Source organism: Tursiops truncatus, chromosome 20, assembly GCF_011762595.2.
Source record: "Tursiops truncatus isolate mTurTru1 chromosome 20, mTurTru1.mat.Y, whole genome shotgun sequence".
NCBI lineage: Eukaryota > Metazoa > Chordata > Mammalia > Artiodactyla > Delphinidae > Tursiops > Tursiops truncatus.
This window is the reverse complement of record NC_047053.1, coordinates 1,872,075-1,888,835: the sequence shown is the minus strand read 5'-3', so window position 1 is coordinate 1,888,835 and position 16,761 is coordinate 1,872,075. Positions and strand designations below refer to the sequence as shown.

Sequence of the window (16,761 nt, the reverse complement as noted above, 5' to 3'; positions counted from 1 at the left end):
GACAGTAACATGGACATATATACACTACCAAATGTAAAATAGGTAGCTAGTGGGAAGCAGCCGCATAGCACAGGGAGATCAGCTCCGTGCTTTGTGACCTCCTAGAGGGGTGGGATAGGGAGAGTGGGAGGGAGACACAAGAGGGAGGGGATATGGGGATATATGTATGCACGTAGCTGATTCCCGTTGTTATACAGCAGAAACTGACACAGCATCGTAAAGCAATTATACCCCAGTAAAGATGTTAAAAAAAAAATTCTTCAGAGTGAAATTATTTTATGGCTTTAAATATAATTTTTAAAGAAATAGTTTATTCTAAGTTCTGCACTAGTACCAAAGAAATGAACACTTCTATCTTTTACTAGTACTGTACTCTATACAGTACTGCACAGTAAAGTACACAAAAGCACAACCACTTGTAGAGGATGCCTGCACGTGAAAATGTACACCAGACGTGAACTAACGTAATGTGATTGGACACACGAACACACGTTCGCATCTTTGAAAGTTGCAACTTTGAAAGTTCGTATGTAGGGGACTTACTGTAGTTGAAGACGTGAACCAAAGTAACAGTGGAGCCCGCCCACCTTCCAGCCCTGCTCCCATAAACACACACACACAGGGCAGCTCTCACCCTGCCCAGAACTCAGAACCTCCCAGGAACACGCGCTTCCCGCAGCTTGGCCTCCAGCCCTGGGTTCCCTCAGGAAGCCTAAAACCTTGGCTACGTGGTGAGCTTGCAGGATCTGGGTTTGTTTTCTGCCTCCTCCAACCTGTCTCCAAATCTTCATCCCATCCAAGTTCAGGGATGAGGCTTAAAGCCTTAATAAATAGTATCTTGTTGTTTAATCTGTGTCTGGACCTGTGAGCAGCCCTGGAATCAGCCTTCTGGGAGTTCAGCCGGAGGCCCGTTCCTGGGCCCATGCCAACAGCCTGGGACGTGTGGGCAGACAGACAGACAGACGAACAGAGCACAGCGGTGCTCTGAACATTTCCAAGATAAACTGTATTTCTCTTTAAAAACAAAGCAAAGCAAAACTACTTGTCTGTGAAACTTGTCGTTGATAACGATAGAAACTTTACAGCCTGACTCATACGTTTTCCAAAGTTGTAGTCTGTGGTCGCCTAGGAGATGCGCCACCCAGACTCCCCTGGGAGGAAGGACGTGCTGTCCAGCTGGGGAAAGACTGTCAGTCCCCAGTTGTCTGCTCCTCCAGGACCTCAGCCTGAGAGCAGCCTGGCCACCTGGGGTCATGCCCTCCAGGGCAGCCCTGGCAGGTGATGGGTGAGCTGGGCTTTTTGGGCTCAACTCCAGAGCTTTCTGCTGGGGTGGCCCAGGCGTGGTCAAGCCTGCATCAGGGTTCTCCCTGTGCCAGTCACTGATGTCCTTCCTGTCCCTGTCCTTCCTGTCACTGGTGTCAATCCCTAATGAGCATCTCCATTCCAACTGCAGGTCAGCATCTGTTTCTGCAGAACCCAGCTGGGACAGCTGTTTTCTCCTTTCAGCAGGTATGTGATTTACAAGAGGGAGCAAAAACCTAGGCTGCAATTACACATTGATGTTGATCTTATTCTTGTCTAAAGTTGTAGTAGATCCATCATGGTTGAAGACGTGTTATTCTTTTTAAACCACGAAGTAGATTCTGTTTAAGAAGTTGTTTTTTTTTTGTTTTTTTTGCGGTACGCGGCCCTCTCACTGTTGTGGCCTCTCCCGTTGCGGAGCACAGGCTCCGGACGCGCAGGCTCAGCGGCCATGGCTCACGGGCCCAGCCGCTCCACGGCACGTGGGATCTTCCCGGACCGGGGCACGAACCCGTGTCCCCTGCATCGTCAGGCGGACTCTCAACCACTGCGTCACCAGGGAAGCCCTGTTTAAGAAGGTTTTGAGGGAATTCCTTGGTGGTCCAGTGGTTAGGACTCCGTACTTTCACTGCCAAGGGCCTGGGTTCGATTCTTGGTTTGGGGAACTAAGATCCTGCAAGCTGCAGGGCATGGCCAAAAATAAAAGTTTCTGAATAAAATTGTTTCAAAGTTAAAACTTTTTCATTTCCTTTATTGTCACATCAATCAAGTATTTCCTTTAGGAGTTTTAATATTTCAGATGCTTTATTTGGACAATGGACTCATGATGTTTTCTGAAATTTATCCTTGTGATGTTTGAAAATATTCTTTATTCCAACCATTAGCGTTAACAGAACAGTATAGCCATTCCTGTGAAATATATGCTTAGCGTTTTAACTTAATAATTCAAGTTTTGAGCACTGTTTGGGTCTAACAGTTATAGCAATAGCAAATATAAGCTGCTCAAATTTTTGGTTGAAATAATCAAATTGTTTTTCATTTTAGAAATGAAAATTTTATATTGATTCTTGCACAATATAGAAAGATGCTCCTGGGAATTCCCTGGCAGTCCAGTACAGACTGTACTGTACTTTCACTGCCTGGGGCCCGGGTTCGATCCCTGGTTGGGGAACCAAGATCCCACAGGCTGTGTGGTGTGGCCAAAAAAAAAAAAAAAAGAAAAGAAAAGAAACATGCTCCTTGCTGTTGCCATGTTATCATAGTACCAGAAAATTCAGGCTGGGACTTCCCTGGTGGTGCAGTGGTTATGAATCCGCCTGCCAGTGCAGAGAACAGGTTCGAGCCCTGGTCTGGGAATATCCCATATGCCGCGGAGCAACTGAGCCCGCGCGCCACAACTACTGAGCCTGTGCTCTAGAGCCTGCGAGCCACAACTACTGAAGCCCACGCACCTAGAGCCCATGCTTCGCAACAAGAGAAGCCACCGCAACGAGGAGCCCGCGCACCGCAACGAAGAGTAGCCCCCGCTCACCGCAACTAGAGAAAGCCCACGCTCAGCAATGAGGACCCAATGCAGCCAAAAATAAATAAATTTATTAAAAAAAAAAAGAAAATTCCTGGCTGAAGTCTATTTTTCATATCATTCCAGAAGATTTGTGTTTATGATTCAGAAGATTTGTGGTTATATTTTCTAAAAGCTTTAAGAAATGTGTCCAAACTTTGTTGTCTCTTCACTTTATGTGCTTATTGCCATATTTTACTCTAAAATCGTACACGTATAAACAACAAAGCTCTGCACACTAACGGTCCCAAGAATTTCAAAGCATCAGCAGTATGATCAAAGTAGAGACAATAGAACGAAAATAGAAGCAAACAGCAATGATGCGATTTGAAGAGCATAATTAACTGGTGATTCTCCTGATCTCAGGACGCCTGCCTGCCTGGGAGATGGGGCCGTGAACACTGGTCACATTTACTTGTCACAGGAGGTCCTTTTACCGTCATAGCATCCCGTGGCATTTGGCTGATCAACTAAGTTTATGTTAGAATTTTTATTAGTAAGTGATTTCACTTCTCACTGCGGTTACTGTTACACAATTTACTAACTGAAACATTTCAATAGTTTGTCAAAGGCATGTTTACACACACACACACACACACACATATACACACACACAGTTACTAGAACAAAGAACAATGAAAGTGAATCAGATTGGCAACTTTGCATGCTTTCAGAAGTAAAGTAAAAATCTCCCTTGCTTGCATTCCTGATTAAAACCTAAATTTGCCCCCCGGTCACCCTTCCTGAGTTACCCACCCAGCCCCTGCTTCTCCACCCTCCCTGCAGTACCCACAGCCTTGGACAACTCGACCTGCCCCCCTCAACTCCAGTCCCTGGCTTGAGATGATTGCTCAGTGCACCTCTCCTAAGCGGGGCTGATCAGAATCCCTTTCTGAAGAATTTGGGGTTGAGACTGCTGGCTACTGGCTCTCTGCTCTTCTGCCCTGTCCACGGAGCCCTGAGGGGAAGGAACAAAGAAGCAGACTCCTCCTCCAGTCCCAGGCTCTGCTGGGAACCCGAGAGCTACACTGGTATCTTTATCTACATTCCTCTTTTATTTTTTTGCTTTATCACATTTGATGTTGGTTATGTGCTTATCGACATAATCCTAACTAAACATCTCCTTAGCAAAGCTCTCCCACCCCACATGCCCCCCCCACTTCTCCTCGGTAGTGAGCCCTGAGGTCAGAAATCCTTCTGTGCATGCTGCATACTTTATTTTTTAAAGCAATGGTGTGTTCCTGGGGCCCCTGTTTAGCCTGTGTGTACGGGATGGGATGCAGGTCTGAATTAAGGGCTTCTAGTGGCTTCTTTAAAACATCTCCATAAGGTCCTACTGTGGGGATATAATTTTAATGATATTAAATATAAACAGCTCAAAATTGTATATTGATTATTAGCTTCAATTAACTTCAATTCCTAGTGGATGCAACCATCTGAACAGGGCTGAGTTATGAATGATGTCTCATGCACTGGCTCAGCTGACAGAGGATACACCTGTCCTCACCTGGATGGTGAGGTGACCAGCAGGAAGGTCGAAGCACTGCTCCCGGAGGGTGCTGAGGCCCACGAGGCACCTCAGCGACAGATCCTGAAACTAGGAGCTTGGGCACCTCAGGACAGCCTGGGCAGCTCGCCCTCTGCTCCATGGAATGTTGGCTGTTGTCAGGTACTGCACGGGAAAGGCTGCCAGCCTTGGTCCAGGTGTGTTAGCCCTCCCCATTGCTTCCCTACTGTCCAAAAATTTTATACCCATTGATTCTTCACAGAAAGTTTATAGGAAGTGAATTCTCCAGGCGACAGTTAGATAAACAGCTCTTACAAAGGTGTAACGGTCCATCCCTAGAACTGCAAAGCTTGCATTCTGTTCACCTAAGCACCACCTGCGGACTGGACAGAGGAGGGAAGGGGGAGACCCCAGCACTGGGCCGGGGTCGGGGAAGGGTTGCCTATGGCCAGCTTTGATCTCACTTTACTTACCTAACACACACTGAAATAGTGCTTTGTAGAACCAGGCAATCTTCCAAGCTCTTTCCACATTTCAGTCCTTCAATCCTCTTAACAACCCAGTGAAGGTATATGTTGATGTTATATCTTCACTTTACAGATGAGGAAACCTAGGCAGGGGACATGAAGTGGCTGGTCCAGGGTCCTACAGCCTGTAAGATATTTATCCCAGAGAACTACTTTTCAGTGAATTTTGGCACATTGAATCTTATATCCTATTTAAATACTCATGTTTAAAGAGAAAGGAAGATAGAGAATCTTTCAAAGAGGTAAGGAATCATCTCCACATGAATTTTTGTGTGTATGTGCAAACTTGCTTCATTTGCTCTTAATTTTTGAAGGCTGCAGACTTTCACAGGGCCTAACATGCACCTGGGTCAGATTTTGAAGTAGGGAGGGAATTAGGTAGGTGTGCACAGTTGGGAGCATAAACCCAAGACCCCATATTTTAAGGGTTTCAGGAAGGGGCCAGTTCCTCTCCGGAGATTTTCTCTGCTGACTGCCTCAAGGTTGGAGGTTCTCAGGGTCCCTGCCTTCAGAGGCCATTGTGCAGGGATGGGCCTGGGGTGGGAAATGTAGCTCTGGAGGTGAGGGATAACCTGAGAGCAAATACGTTAAACCAGTGAACATACAGTGCATGATAGGACCTGAGATTTCTGACGTTCTCAAGCACGTGGTTTATAAAATGATTTCGTTAAGACACCTCTGAGGGAAAGGTGACAAATAAGTTCCTTGTCGCTTGAACGTTAATAATCGGGTGGAAAAGAAAACTCCCTTATGTGATTTAAGGTAAGTCTGAGGTCACACCGGCAGGACACCGGAGGTGGGAATCAAGCGTTCTCACTAGAAACTTGAAAGAATGCAAAACTGAGTCTGCGAGCATTGGCAATTCTCGGGGAGGATGGTCCTGAGCTGTCATCAGCTTCTCATAGAAGCCAAGCGACCCCAAGAAGTGCAGGATCCCTGCCCTACACGACGTCGTGAGGGACCCTGAGCAGTAAACGCAGAAGGGTTGGGACTTGGCAGCGTGACCCCTGGCTTTGGAGGGCGCGGGAAAGGCCGGGCTCTGGGAGATGCTCCCTTGCCCTCACCGCAGGCCCGGGGTCCACTCTGCACAGGGATGCCCTTGTCCCTCCCGCAGCCGGTGTTGGCGACCCGCTTCCCCGAAGCCCGCCTCCTAGCGGGTCCAGCCCGCGGCGCGCAGGCTGGCGCGCTCCCTCCCGCCTCCATCAGCAGCTGGGCACTCATTTTCCCGGCGGAGGGAGCGCGCCTGCCGCGCCGAGTACTGCGGCAAAGAAGATGAGCTGACGTCGCGGAGGGCCGGCAGTCGGCGCGGAGCGGCCGACGCGCGCGTGCGGGGTTGCTGCGGGGCTGGGCGGTAGGGTATTGGGCCGGGCCGGCGAAGGGCGGCGGCCGGCGCTGAGCAGTGCCCGCGGGGAGACCGAGGCGCCGAAGGGCGGGGATGAGGGGCGCCGGGGCCTGCACCTCTCCCGGGCGCGCGCGCGGCCCCGGGGACGCCCAGTGACGGAGGCGGCGGCGCCCCTGCCCGGCAGCGCCGAGCCCGCTTCGCCAGGGAGCCCGCTTCGTCAGGGGGCCCGCTTCGCCAGGGAGCCCGCGGCCGGCGGTGGCCGGCATGAGGAGCGGCCGGGGCCGGGCCAGGCCTCGCTGACCCCGGCCCTGCGCGGCGCCTCCCCGTTTCCGCCCGGCCTCTAGGCATGAGCGCCGGCTCGGGCCCGGGGCCTCGGCTGCCCCAGCTCGGCGGCCGGCGGGCGCGCTCGGGGCCGGCGGGCCCGCGGTTCTGATCGCCGCCCGCCCGCCCGCGCCGACCCCGGGGCGCGGCCATGGAGGTGGTGGGCGACTTCGAGTACAGCAAGCGGGACCTCGTGGGACACGGGGCCTTCGCTGTGGTCTTCCGGGGGCGGCACCGCCAGGTGAGCCCCGCCGGCCGGGCGGCCGGCGGCGCCTGAGGCGCGGTCGCGGCGGGTGCGAGGGGGCTGCGGCGGGGCTGCGCCGGCAGCGCACGGACCCTCCCCGGTGGCCAATAATTGCAGACCCAGCGGAAAACCGGCCGGCGGTCCGCGAGCCCGGGGCTTCCCCGACTCGGTGTCGCCTTTCCCCACGCGGGGCCCGGACGGCCCCACCGGCCTCAGTCCCCGGGGCTGGGCGGGGCGCGGGGAGACCCAAATCGACCCGTAAGCGGGCTTAGCTTTTTTTTTTTTTTTTTTTTAAAGCTTCTGCTGTTTCGCAAACAGGCCCCCAGCAGGTTTTAGGATCTAAAGAATTTGGAAAGGCACCTCGGGAGTGGAAATAATCCTAGAAGGCTTGGGGCAAGGGGCAGGTCCAAAGGGATGGCCTGGTTGCTTAGCCGATAAAGTAATAAATACTACTGACTTTATCATGAGAGTAACTTAAAACTCAAGGGAAAAAAAATAGCGAAAACACGTTTAATCCTACCTAGCTGTCAAATCCTGTTTTCAGTTAACTATACCACCTCCGAGGTTATCCTCCATAACTTTTAAATAGTTGTAAATAAACTGTGTCCTTTTTTCACTTAATGCTTGTTACTACGTGGTCTTCATATTTATTTTTACTGGCTATCTTGTAGGACATTAGCTTGCTACACCTTTAATTTATAAAATAATTTTCCTGTTAGAGATTCGGGTTCTTTTCTATTTTTCTTCTCAGTGCTGTTACATGAATTTGCTAAAAACATCGTTATGCTTATAGATTTTTTTTTTTGCTGTTGCATTGTTTCTGTGGAATAATTTGCAGGAGTAACTGTTTTTTCTTTCCAGAAAACTGATTGGGAGGTAGCTATTAAAAGTATTAATAAAAAGAACTTGTCAAAATCACAAATACTGCTTGGGAAGGAAATTAAAATCTTAAAGGTATGTTTCTTTATGTGATATTTCATACTAGATTAAAACTTAAATGGATACATGATGACATCCTTTGCAATTTTGGTAGTTGGCCCCAAGTTTGAGAATGTTCACCTGTCGCTTTCATTTTTTGCATGCTCAGTTTTTTGAAACATTGAGTACTGGGAAGCTGTTTTTAAGAATAGATGTTTGTGGCTCTTGGCCAATGCTTAGAGGGATTAGATGAAAACTGCTTTTAGCTTCTCATCCTTTCTTTCCCTTAGTTATTGCCTTATTGTTTGAGAAGAGGCAGGTCCCTCTTACACATTATTTATCTCTTCTGCTGATTCCTTTCATGTTATAGTTAATTTTTTGGGGGGAGGGAGAAATGGGGGCAGTTGCAATCTTTCTTCCTTATAAATTGAACAAAGTTACTTTCCTTGGAAGTGGTCTTTTTATTTTTATTTATTTATTTAAAGTGGTCTTTTTAGATCACTCACAAGCACTGTTATCCAAGTGGGATGCTTTGAGGGAAAAAAAGAGTTCGTGGTCAAATAAGTGTGGAAAATCCTGTTTACTAAATACTTCTTGGAGAGTGACAAAGCACTTGACTCATTAAAGAAAGTCGAAAAAAATTATACAATGAAGAGACCAATTTAGGTGTGTTTAACCCAGTGTTTCCCAAAGTAATATAAACATGGAACCTTCATCTAACATTCATCAGAACTACTATTCTCTGGACAGCTCTTTGGTAAGAATTATAGCTTGTTGAAGTATACTTCGTGTTCTTTTAGGCAAATGGTGCTTTTTAAAAGCACTTTGGAATTTTATGCCTTTCTTGTTGTATATTAAATCTGAAAGACTAGCAGAAAGTATGTGGTCATACTAACTCTGACCTTTATTTTGTAAATGAGAGTACTCACCTTGTTAAGAGTCTAAAAAATTAGGACAGTAAAAAAATATTTAGGCCCCAAGTAAAGTTTGATCAGGCACATTTGTTTTTATTCTTCAGTAGACTGAATTGTTTTAATCTAGTAACAGAAGTATGGTATACTAGAAGTAGTATAAATGGATATATATGTGTGTGTATACTTAATTTTATTTGTGTATTGAAATATTATAATTATTAGAATAAATACAAATATTTTGAATTCTCGATTTTCTTAACAGGAACTTCAGCATGAAAACATTGTAGCGCTCTATGATGTTCAGGTACCTTATTTTGGATTTTTAAAGAAATATTTGTATGTTAATAAAGAACTTAAATTTTTTTCTATTTCATACAAATCTAAGTGAATCTTAACAGAAATAGAAAATTGCCTTATTCTTGTTGAAAAGATATATAGCTTGAGCTGTGTGTTTATTAATTAAGAATTTGTTTACAATAGCATAGGGCAGAAGGATAAAATAAATAATGGGCTGCATGAGTAAACTTACTGACAGATAATATACTATAGGAGTAGTGTTGTCTTAGGTCAAGTCCAGATCTAGCATCTCTGTGATAAATGTAGAAAGGACTATTTTGAGCTATTAAAAAAATCAGGTAGAGCTTTTTTCTTATTGCAAAAGCAACATTTGCTAATGGTGGAGATATTAGACAATACGTGGAATAAAAACAAAGAAACTCTGCATATTCATCTAGATTTGTCTGGGATTATCGCCATGGCATGCAGTAGAGTTGCATTGTATGTGGAGGTGGGAAGGCTGGGTTCTGAAGTTACTTTCTGTTTTTTTTCTTTTAATAAATTTATTTATTTTATTTATTTTTATTTGTGGCTGTGTTGTGTCTCCGTTGCTGTGCTCGTGTTTTCTCTAGTTGCGGTGAGCAGGGGCTACTCTTCATCATGGTACGCGGGCTTCTCAGTGCGGTGGCTTCTCTTGCGACTCGCGGGCTCTAGGTGTGTGGGCTTCAGTAGTTGTGGCTCGCGGGCTCAGTTGTTCTGCAGCATGTGGGATCTTCCCGGACAAGGGCTCAAACCTGTGTCCCCCTGCACTGGCAGGCGGATTCCTAACCACTGCGCCACCAGGGAAGTCCTCAGAAGTTACCTTCAAAGGCAGCATTTCTATATAGTCAAAATTACCCTTGGAAATCCTTTTAAAAAGGCCAACTTTGGAGAGGATTCCTGTTTTTTGGGTGGAGCATCAGAGCAAGTAGTTGGCTTATATTTGGGGGCCATATTGTGTTTTATAAATCCCTGAATACTGGAATCACACTTGGCCAGTGATATGCACCCAGTGAGAGCCCCAGGGGTCTGTTACTGATGAGCACGCGTGAGGTTTGAGGGGCTACGGTGGCCAGGCGTTTGTAAGTGCAAGGAACAGAGGAGCAAAGCCGTGAGCAGAACGAAGTCCTTGCTCTTAGTGTGCTTAATTTTAGCGGACTGCTCTCTATATGTCCTTTAAAAATATATATATATAGTCGTTTTTCATGTCATATCATACCACAGAGTATTTATATTTAACTAAACCCATGTTATAAGATGTTAAGGTTTTTCCCATTGTAAAAAAAAAATGCTACGAGGAGAATACATACCTTCTGAAGATACCCAATTATTTCCTGTAAGTTGAGTTTCTAGAATTGGAATTACTAGGAAAAATAGCATGAACAGTTTTAAAGTTTTTGATGACAGTGTGTGATTGTTCTCCAAAAATGTTGCAGTTTAAACTCCACACACAGAATATGTGCGTGCTGTGGGTATACCTATTTAAATAGGTATTTAAATAGGTATACACCTATTTAAATAGGTGTAATTTACTCCTTCATTTGAGAAATTTCAAAGCAGCCTAGAAAGAAAGGGGAGAAAAGTTTAAAGTAAAACTGATCTGATGTCAGAGTCCCTATTGAAATGTTGGTTCTCCTCAGAGCTGTTTGTGTAGTTGTTTTAGTCTCTGTAGATAGAGGGCACCACGTGGTACAAGTCAGCGCCTCGTACAAAAATTGTTAAATAATATTAACTCTTAATTTCCCATCTTTTGAGAAGTGCAGAAAACCCTGTCAATTTCCGAGTAGGTCTTGCTTTCAGGGTAGAGAGTGTAGTTGGATTTTTTCTATCAGAATGAGAAATATTTAAAAGTACTGGTTTTGGCTGCAGAATGAGGTAGCATCAGGGAGAACATGTACTCAGAAACCAGAATTAAGGAACAGTTGGGAATGTCAAGGTGACTGCATGAGAATGTTTACTGTTTTGTGCATTGTGTAGTCCTGGAACTAATTTGTAAAAATAAACTTAAGAACTATTAGTCGAATGAATCTAGTCTTCAGCATTTGGCTGTCAAGTAAACAGAGTTTGGGTTTGCTTCCTGGATTCCGACCGTTCATCAAGGGGTACAGGGTGTTGGCACCATTCTCACTGGCCATCTCTTGTGGAGGTCCACCTCAAGTTTGTGTGCACTTTGATGAATTGAGAACTGTTGACGTTGTTTGTAGTGATCAGGTTTCAGTTTGGATGACACTTAAAAAGAAACACATTTTCCCTAATTACAAAAGTAATATATGCCCACAGTTAAAATATTCCAACATTGTCAACACAAATAAATTGGAAAAGACATGGCACTTCCCAGAGACAACCACTGTTTGTTATGTTTATTTTAGAGTTTTCTAAATAGATATATGAATCTATAATCAAGTGGGAGGAGGCCGGACTCCAGTGAGGGCGGGGAGAACAGGTCAGCTTCCCCTGCAGATGCGGCCTCTGGGAGGAGCTGACAGGAGGGATGAGCTAGCATGAGGACCTGGAAGAAGGGATGTGGTGGGAGTGCAGACGGGAGGTAGGAGTAGTGCTGAGTGATGCAGGAGAGGGTGGAGGGGCCACATGGGGTGGATCTCTAGTTTGAGGACAGTGCAGAACCATTTGGGGGGTGATACCATGTCTGTTTTTCAGAAGATACATATCTTTGAGCATTCTGGGCATGAGGTAAATATTGTTAGTTGGGAATACTTCCCTGCATGAATGTCAGTGATCTGGATAAACATCCACCTCTTGGTAATTTTTAGTATAGTGAGAAAAAGATGCATTTCATAGAGGGTGCTGGCAAACTGAGACAAAATGAAGTTGGACGTCTATTTTCATCATTTTCCAAAATAACTTTTAGATGAATTAAAGGCTTAAATATGTAATCTAAGAGCTAGAAAGGTATTTTATATCAAGATAAACTCAGAAGCCATAAAAGTGGTAGGGACATACAAAATTTAAAAAAAATTATTTCATAGCAAATAATATTGTGAACAAATTGACAGCCATAAAAAGGAACAAACTTGATAGTTGCCATAACATATGAATCTCAAACGTTATGTTGAGAAAAAGAAGCCAGCTATATACAGCTATTGTGTGATTCTGTTTTTGTGAGTTTCAAGAGGAGACGGGACTCAGCTAGGGTGATAGAAATTGGGGAAAGCAGATCAGAGGTTGCTACTTGGTATCAGGGACGGACAGAAAAGGGGTATGTGGGAACTTTCTGGGCTGATGGAAATGTTCTGTATTTTGACTGGAAGCGTAGTTATGTGGGTGTATACATGTGTCACAAGTCTTTGTACACTTAAATCTATACCACAGTAAAATGCAAAAACATGGAGTTGACGAATGGCAGTTTGAGAAAATTTGTATAACCTGAAAGGTGACGGGCTGACACCTAAAATGCCTAAACCTCGCAAATTAAGGAAAAGACAACCCAAAGAGGAAGTGAGCAAAGGATACAAATTGTTGGTTCTTATAAGAGAAATAAAAATGGCTAAGAAATACATGATATTCATGAACAAGTAGGGAAATGTAAATTAAGGTAACAGATGTCACTTCTCAGCCTTCCGGTGGGCAAAATTAAAAAGTGCAGTAATTCTTACTGGTGGGATTGGGGGGAGGTGTAAGCTATTCTCCTGTGTCACTGGCACAAATGTGAACCGCTAGAATGTTTTGGGGATGCTGTCTGGCGACACCTTGCCCCCATGCCCTGAAGAATAGTCCCGACACTGCGGTCAGAGCCCTCCCCCCGTAGTGCAGGTAGGGCGTGTCCCTCCTCTGTGCGGACCCCATTCCTGTGAGTGAAAGCCCAACCCCGTTGCCCCTGGCTCTGGCTCCCCTGGTCTGTGCTTCGCTGCTTGTGTTCCGTCCACTCGGGCTTCCTTGTGGTTCCTGGAGCGCCGTGTCCCCTACAGGGAGACTGTATGCACAGGACGGTCTCCGTGTCTGTAGCCTGCACAGGCACGCCCCAGCCTCCTTTAGGTCCTTCTTCAAGCGCTGTGCTTTCAGGGACGCTTTCTTTAGCCACCTAAATAAAACTGCAGTCCCTCCCCAGCGCGGTCTCCCCTCCTCCCAAGCACCTATCACCTCTAACGAGCTCTGCATACGTATTTCTTCCGTTTGTTGTCTTGCGCCTGACCCTCCCTTCTTAGAATTGAAGACTGGGGAGAACAGGGCATTTAACTCTGTTGGCTTTCTGCTGTATCCTCAGGACCTGGAATAGTGTCTTGTATATAATAAGTAGTTAAAAAATCTTTCAATGAGGAGAAATATCTGTCATCATTAGAAATACACACCCTTTTATTAAGCAACCCAGATTCCTGGGCATCTGTCCCAGAGCCATAAAAGCTTGAGAATTAGGATGTATGTCCAAGAACCAATATAGCTTTGCTTATAATGGCCCAAACTAGAAACAAGTGATGTTCCTTAGCAAGGGAATAGCTTAATAAATGGTGATATAGTCACACTATGACATATAACACACTTATGAAAAAGGGTTGTCTGTATGTAGTTGACCTGGAGGGATTTCTTTGGTGTATTACTGAGTGAGGAAAGCAAGGTTCAGACATCTATATATGATATCCCATTTTTTCAAAGTAAAGTATGTGTATGTTTAACTTATGATTGTATGAGTAAAAGAAAGATATGGAAGGATATTAAAATTTAAAAAACCTAGCATGTACATGCTTCCTTTGGGTGTGAATATGTGTACAAGTATTATAGATGCATGAAAGCAAGACCACTGAGATATTAATAGCGCTTCTTTCAGATGGTGAGATTAAGGTGATTTTTTAACTTTCTTCCTTCAGATTTTATGTATCTTAAGTTTTTGCAATAAGCACATACTTTTTTTTAGAATCAAGAAAAAAAGCAATTTTCTTCTTTTGGGGAAAGGGGAAGACCTACTTTTGCTTTCTTTCTTTCTGTAATCCTTGGGCAGTCTTCTGATTATGAATTAGCATTCCAGGTATTTTTATGCCAGTTAGGGAGTATATATAGAGAGAGTATTAGACCTAATCATTATGGTTAGAGAAAGACATATTCTCCATTATAAATTAATAGGCATACGAGTTTCTTAAAGTGTGTAGAACACTGGCTACTCACTGAACACTGGAGAGTGGGCACGGGTGGATATGGGGCCACCATGCTGCAGGGGTTTGGGTGGGTGAAGGCACCGGTGGAAATGGGGAGGCCTGGACAGACTGATGGAACGTCTAGGAGGCCGGGTTGATAGGACTTGGGTACTGTAGGAGGTGAGGAAGAGGGAATCAGAGTTGGCAGCTCTTTGTCCTTTGTGCTGAAGTGGTTTACCCAGCCCTCTGGTCTGCTCCCTGCCCCTTCCTTGGGTTCCATTAATTTGCTAGAGTGGCTCACAAAGCTCAGAGAAAACTTACCAGATTACTGGTTTATTATAAAAGAATGTAACACAGGAACAGCCAGATGGAAGAGATGCTTAGGGCAAGGTATCCACCCTGAGTGGGCCACTCTCACCAGATTTCATCATGTTCACCATCCTGGAAGCTCTTGGAAGCCTGTCCTTTTGGGTTTTTACGGAGGCTTCATTATAGAAGAGGAATTTCTGGATCATAGGCTATGCATAGGCCTAGCTTATACTGCCAGCGTATTGGCTTACACTCCCACCACATTTCGTCAGTTTGTCACGCCACATCCTTGCCAGCACTCAGCAGTGTTAGCCATTCAGGTGATGAGGTGTCTTATTATGATTGTGATTGGCGTTTTCCTGATGATTCCTGATTTGAGTACCTTTTGTAAGTTTATTAGTCATTTAAATATCTTTTTGAAATTACTGTAGAAGCTTGTTTTTCTATTGGGTTGTCTTTTTGTTATTAATTTGTTAGAGTTCTTTATATATTGTGGATATGAGTCGTTTGACAGATATGGGTGTTGTGAATGACTTACCCACTCTGACTTGCCTTTTTGCTATCTTAACCGTTTGTTTTGGTGAGTAGAAATTCTTAATTTTAATGTAGTCCAGTGTATTGTTTCTTCCTTTTGTATTTAGTGCTTTTGTATCATATTTAAGAAAACTTTGCCCACCCTAGGGTCATGAGGATATTCTTTGTTTTTCCCCAGAGTCTTTATTGTTTTATCTGGCACATTTAGCTCTATAATCTACCTGGAAATGAGTTTGTATGTGGCGTGAGGTAGGGGTCACAATTCATTTACTTTTACAAAGGGGAGCCAGTTGATCTGTTGCTGAACCGACATCCTTCCCTTCTGTACTGTCATCTCTGCATTGCGAGCTCACATGTGGGGGCCTGTTTCTAGACTCTTTTCTGTCCCCTTAGCCTTTACCTCACTGTCTTTTTCAGTATAGTTTTATGATATCTAGTATCATACTTGATATCTAGTAGTATAAATTCTCCAACTTTTATTTTTCTTTTTCTGCATGATATTTAGTTATTCTTAGCCTTTTGCATTTCCGCATACATTTTGGAATCAACTTGTCAACTTCCACACATGCACAAAACCTCCTTCGATTTTGATTGGGACTGTACTGAAACTTAAGGAGAATTTCTTTGTGGAAAGGTTTTAAATTATAATTCAGTTTCTTTAACAGATACATACCTTTTCAAATTTTCTACTTCTTGTCAGTTTTAGTAAGTTGCGTTTTTCCTCAAATTGTTTTTTTTGTTTGTTTTTTGCGGTACGCGGGCCTCTCACTGTTGTGGCCTCTCCCGCTGCGGAGCACAGGCTCTGGACGCGCAGGCTCAGCGGCCATGGCTCATGGGCCCAGCCGCTCCGCAGCACGTGGGATCTTCCCGGACCGGGGCACGAACCCGTGTCCCCTGCATCGGCAGGCGGACTCTCAACCACTGCACCACCAGGGAAGGCCCCTCAAATTGTTTTTCAGTATATTCGTTTCATGCAAATTTTGGCATACTGGCATTGAGTTGTTCATAATGATATCCTTTTTTTCCCCTTCTTTTTAGAGAATAGGTGTTTTTTTTTTATCAAGTTAATAAGGACTTTGAGTAGGGAAATGTTAAAATGAAATCATTATGTTTAGTTTTGTTGGTGGAAGTTCTGGGGAGTAGTTGAGGATGTGGATGTCTTAACATTAGAAGGGAGGGTAAATATATATTCAGCTTTGGAAAACCCTTGGTGTGGTCTGGCTCACAGGTATGTTGGCCTCACTTCTCAGCCTTTCTGACCCTACAAGCATTTCTTAGTTCCCTGGGCTCCAGTACCGTTTCAGTTTTGATTTGTATATAGATGGCTTGATTGGTTTTGCTAAAAAATGAACGTTTTTTTTCTCCTTCCTTTGCTGACTCTTCCGGGCTCTTGCAGCTCCTCCTGCTGCAGGTTACTCTGGTGCTTCATGTAAAGGACGGGCCTTTACGCAAGGAGGGTGTTGGAGAGAATGATTGAATCTGTGGAGATTTTCATTGCCTCAAAGGTGGGCAAAGGAAGGTCTGCCCGAGAAGTCAAAGATGTTAAAGTATTTCTGCCTTATTTATTGAATGAGTGAGTGAATGTTTGGGGAAACTAAGTGGTTATGTGTACCCCCAAAATTGTGAAAACCAAGACGGGAATGTGTCTTTGTCATATTGAAGGAACAGAAGTTCTTTGTGTCTCCTTAGCCTCCCCTTAGGCGTCCCTCGCTCTCTTTCCTCTGCAGTAGCTAGGGTATGGTGCTCCTACATGATTAAACAACACTGGTTTGAGATCAGATTTTTGTATTTTATACTTGAGAAGAAGAAAATTTTGTTGAAAGGTATGTTTCATGATTTCTCATGTGATAAAATGTCTTCCCTTTGCCAGCAATTCCCAAGTA

The 16,761-nt window shown here is 44.7% G+C and overlaps 1 protein-coding gene across 10 annotated transcripts in view; it reads left to right on the top strand.

Annotated features, from left to right (window-relative positions):
• Positions 1-6,171: 6,171 nt before the first annotated feature.
• ULK2 (unc-51 like autophagy activating kinase 2) overlaps positions 6,172-16,761 on the top strand; it is a 66,519-nt gene continuing 55,929 nt past the window's right edge. For 2 of the 10 annotated variants that reach the window (XM_019944208.3, XM_073797766.1), the window contains exons 1-3: positions 6,172-6,801; positions 7,666-7,758; positions 8,899-8,940. In XM_019944208.3, the coding sequence (XP_019799767.2) occupies positions 6,712-6,801; positions 7,666-7,758; positions 8,899-8,940 (225 nt within the window). In that variant the 5' untranslated portion in view covers positions 6,172-6,711. Of the gene's footprint in view, positions 6,802-7,665; positions 7,759-8,898; positions 8,941-16,292; positions 16,384-16,761 lie in introns of those variants that run through there. The other 8 variants (XM_019944206.3, XM_019944202.3, XM_019944205.3 and 5 more) reach the window with 7 other exon arrangements.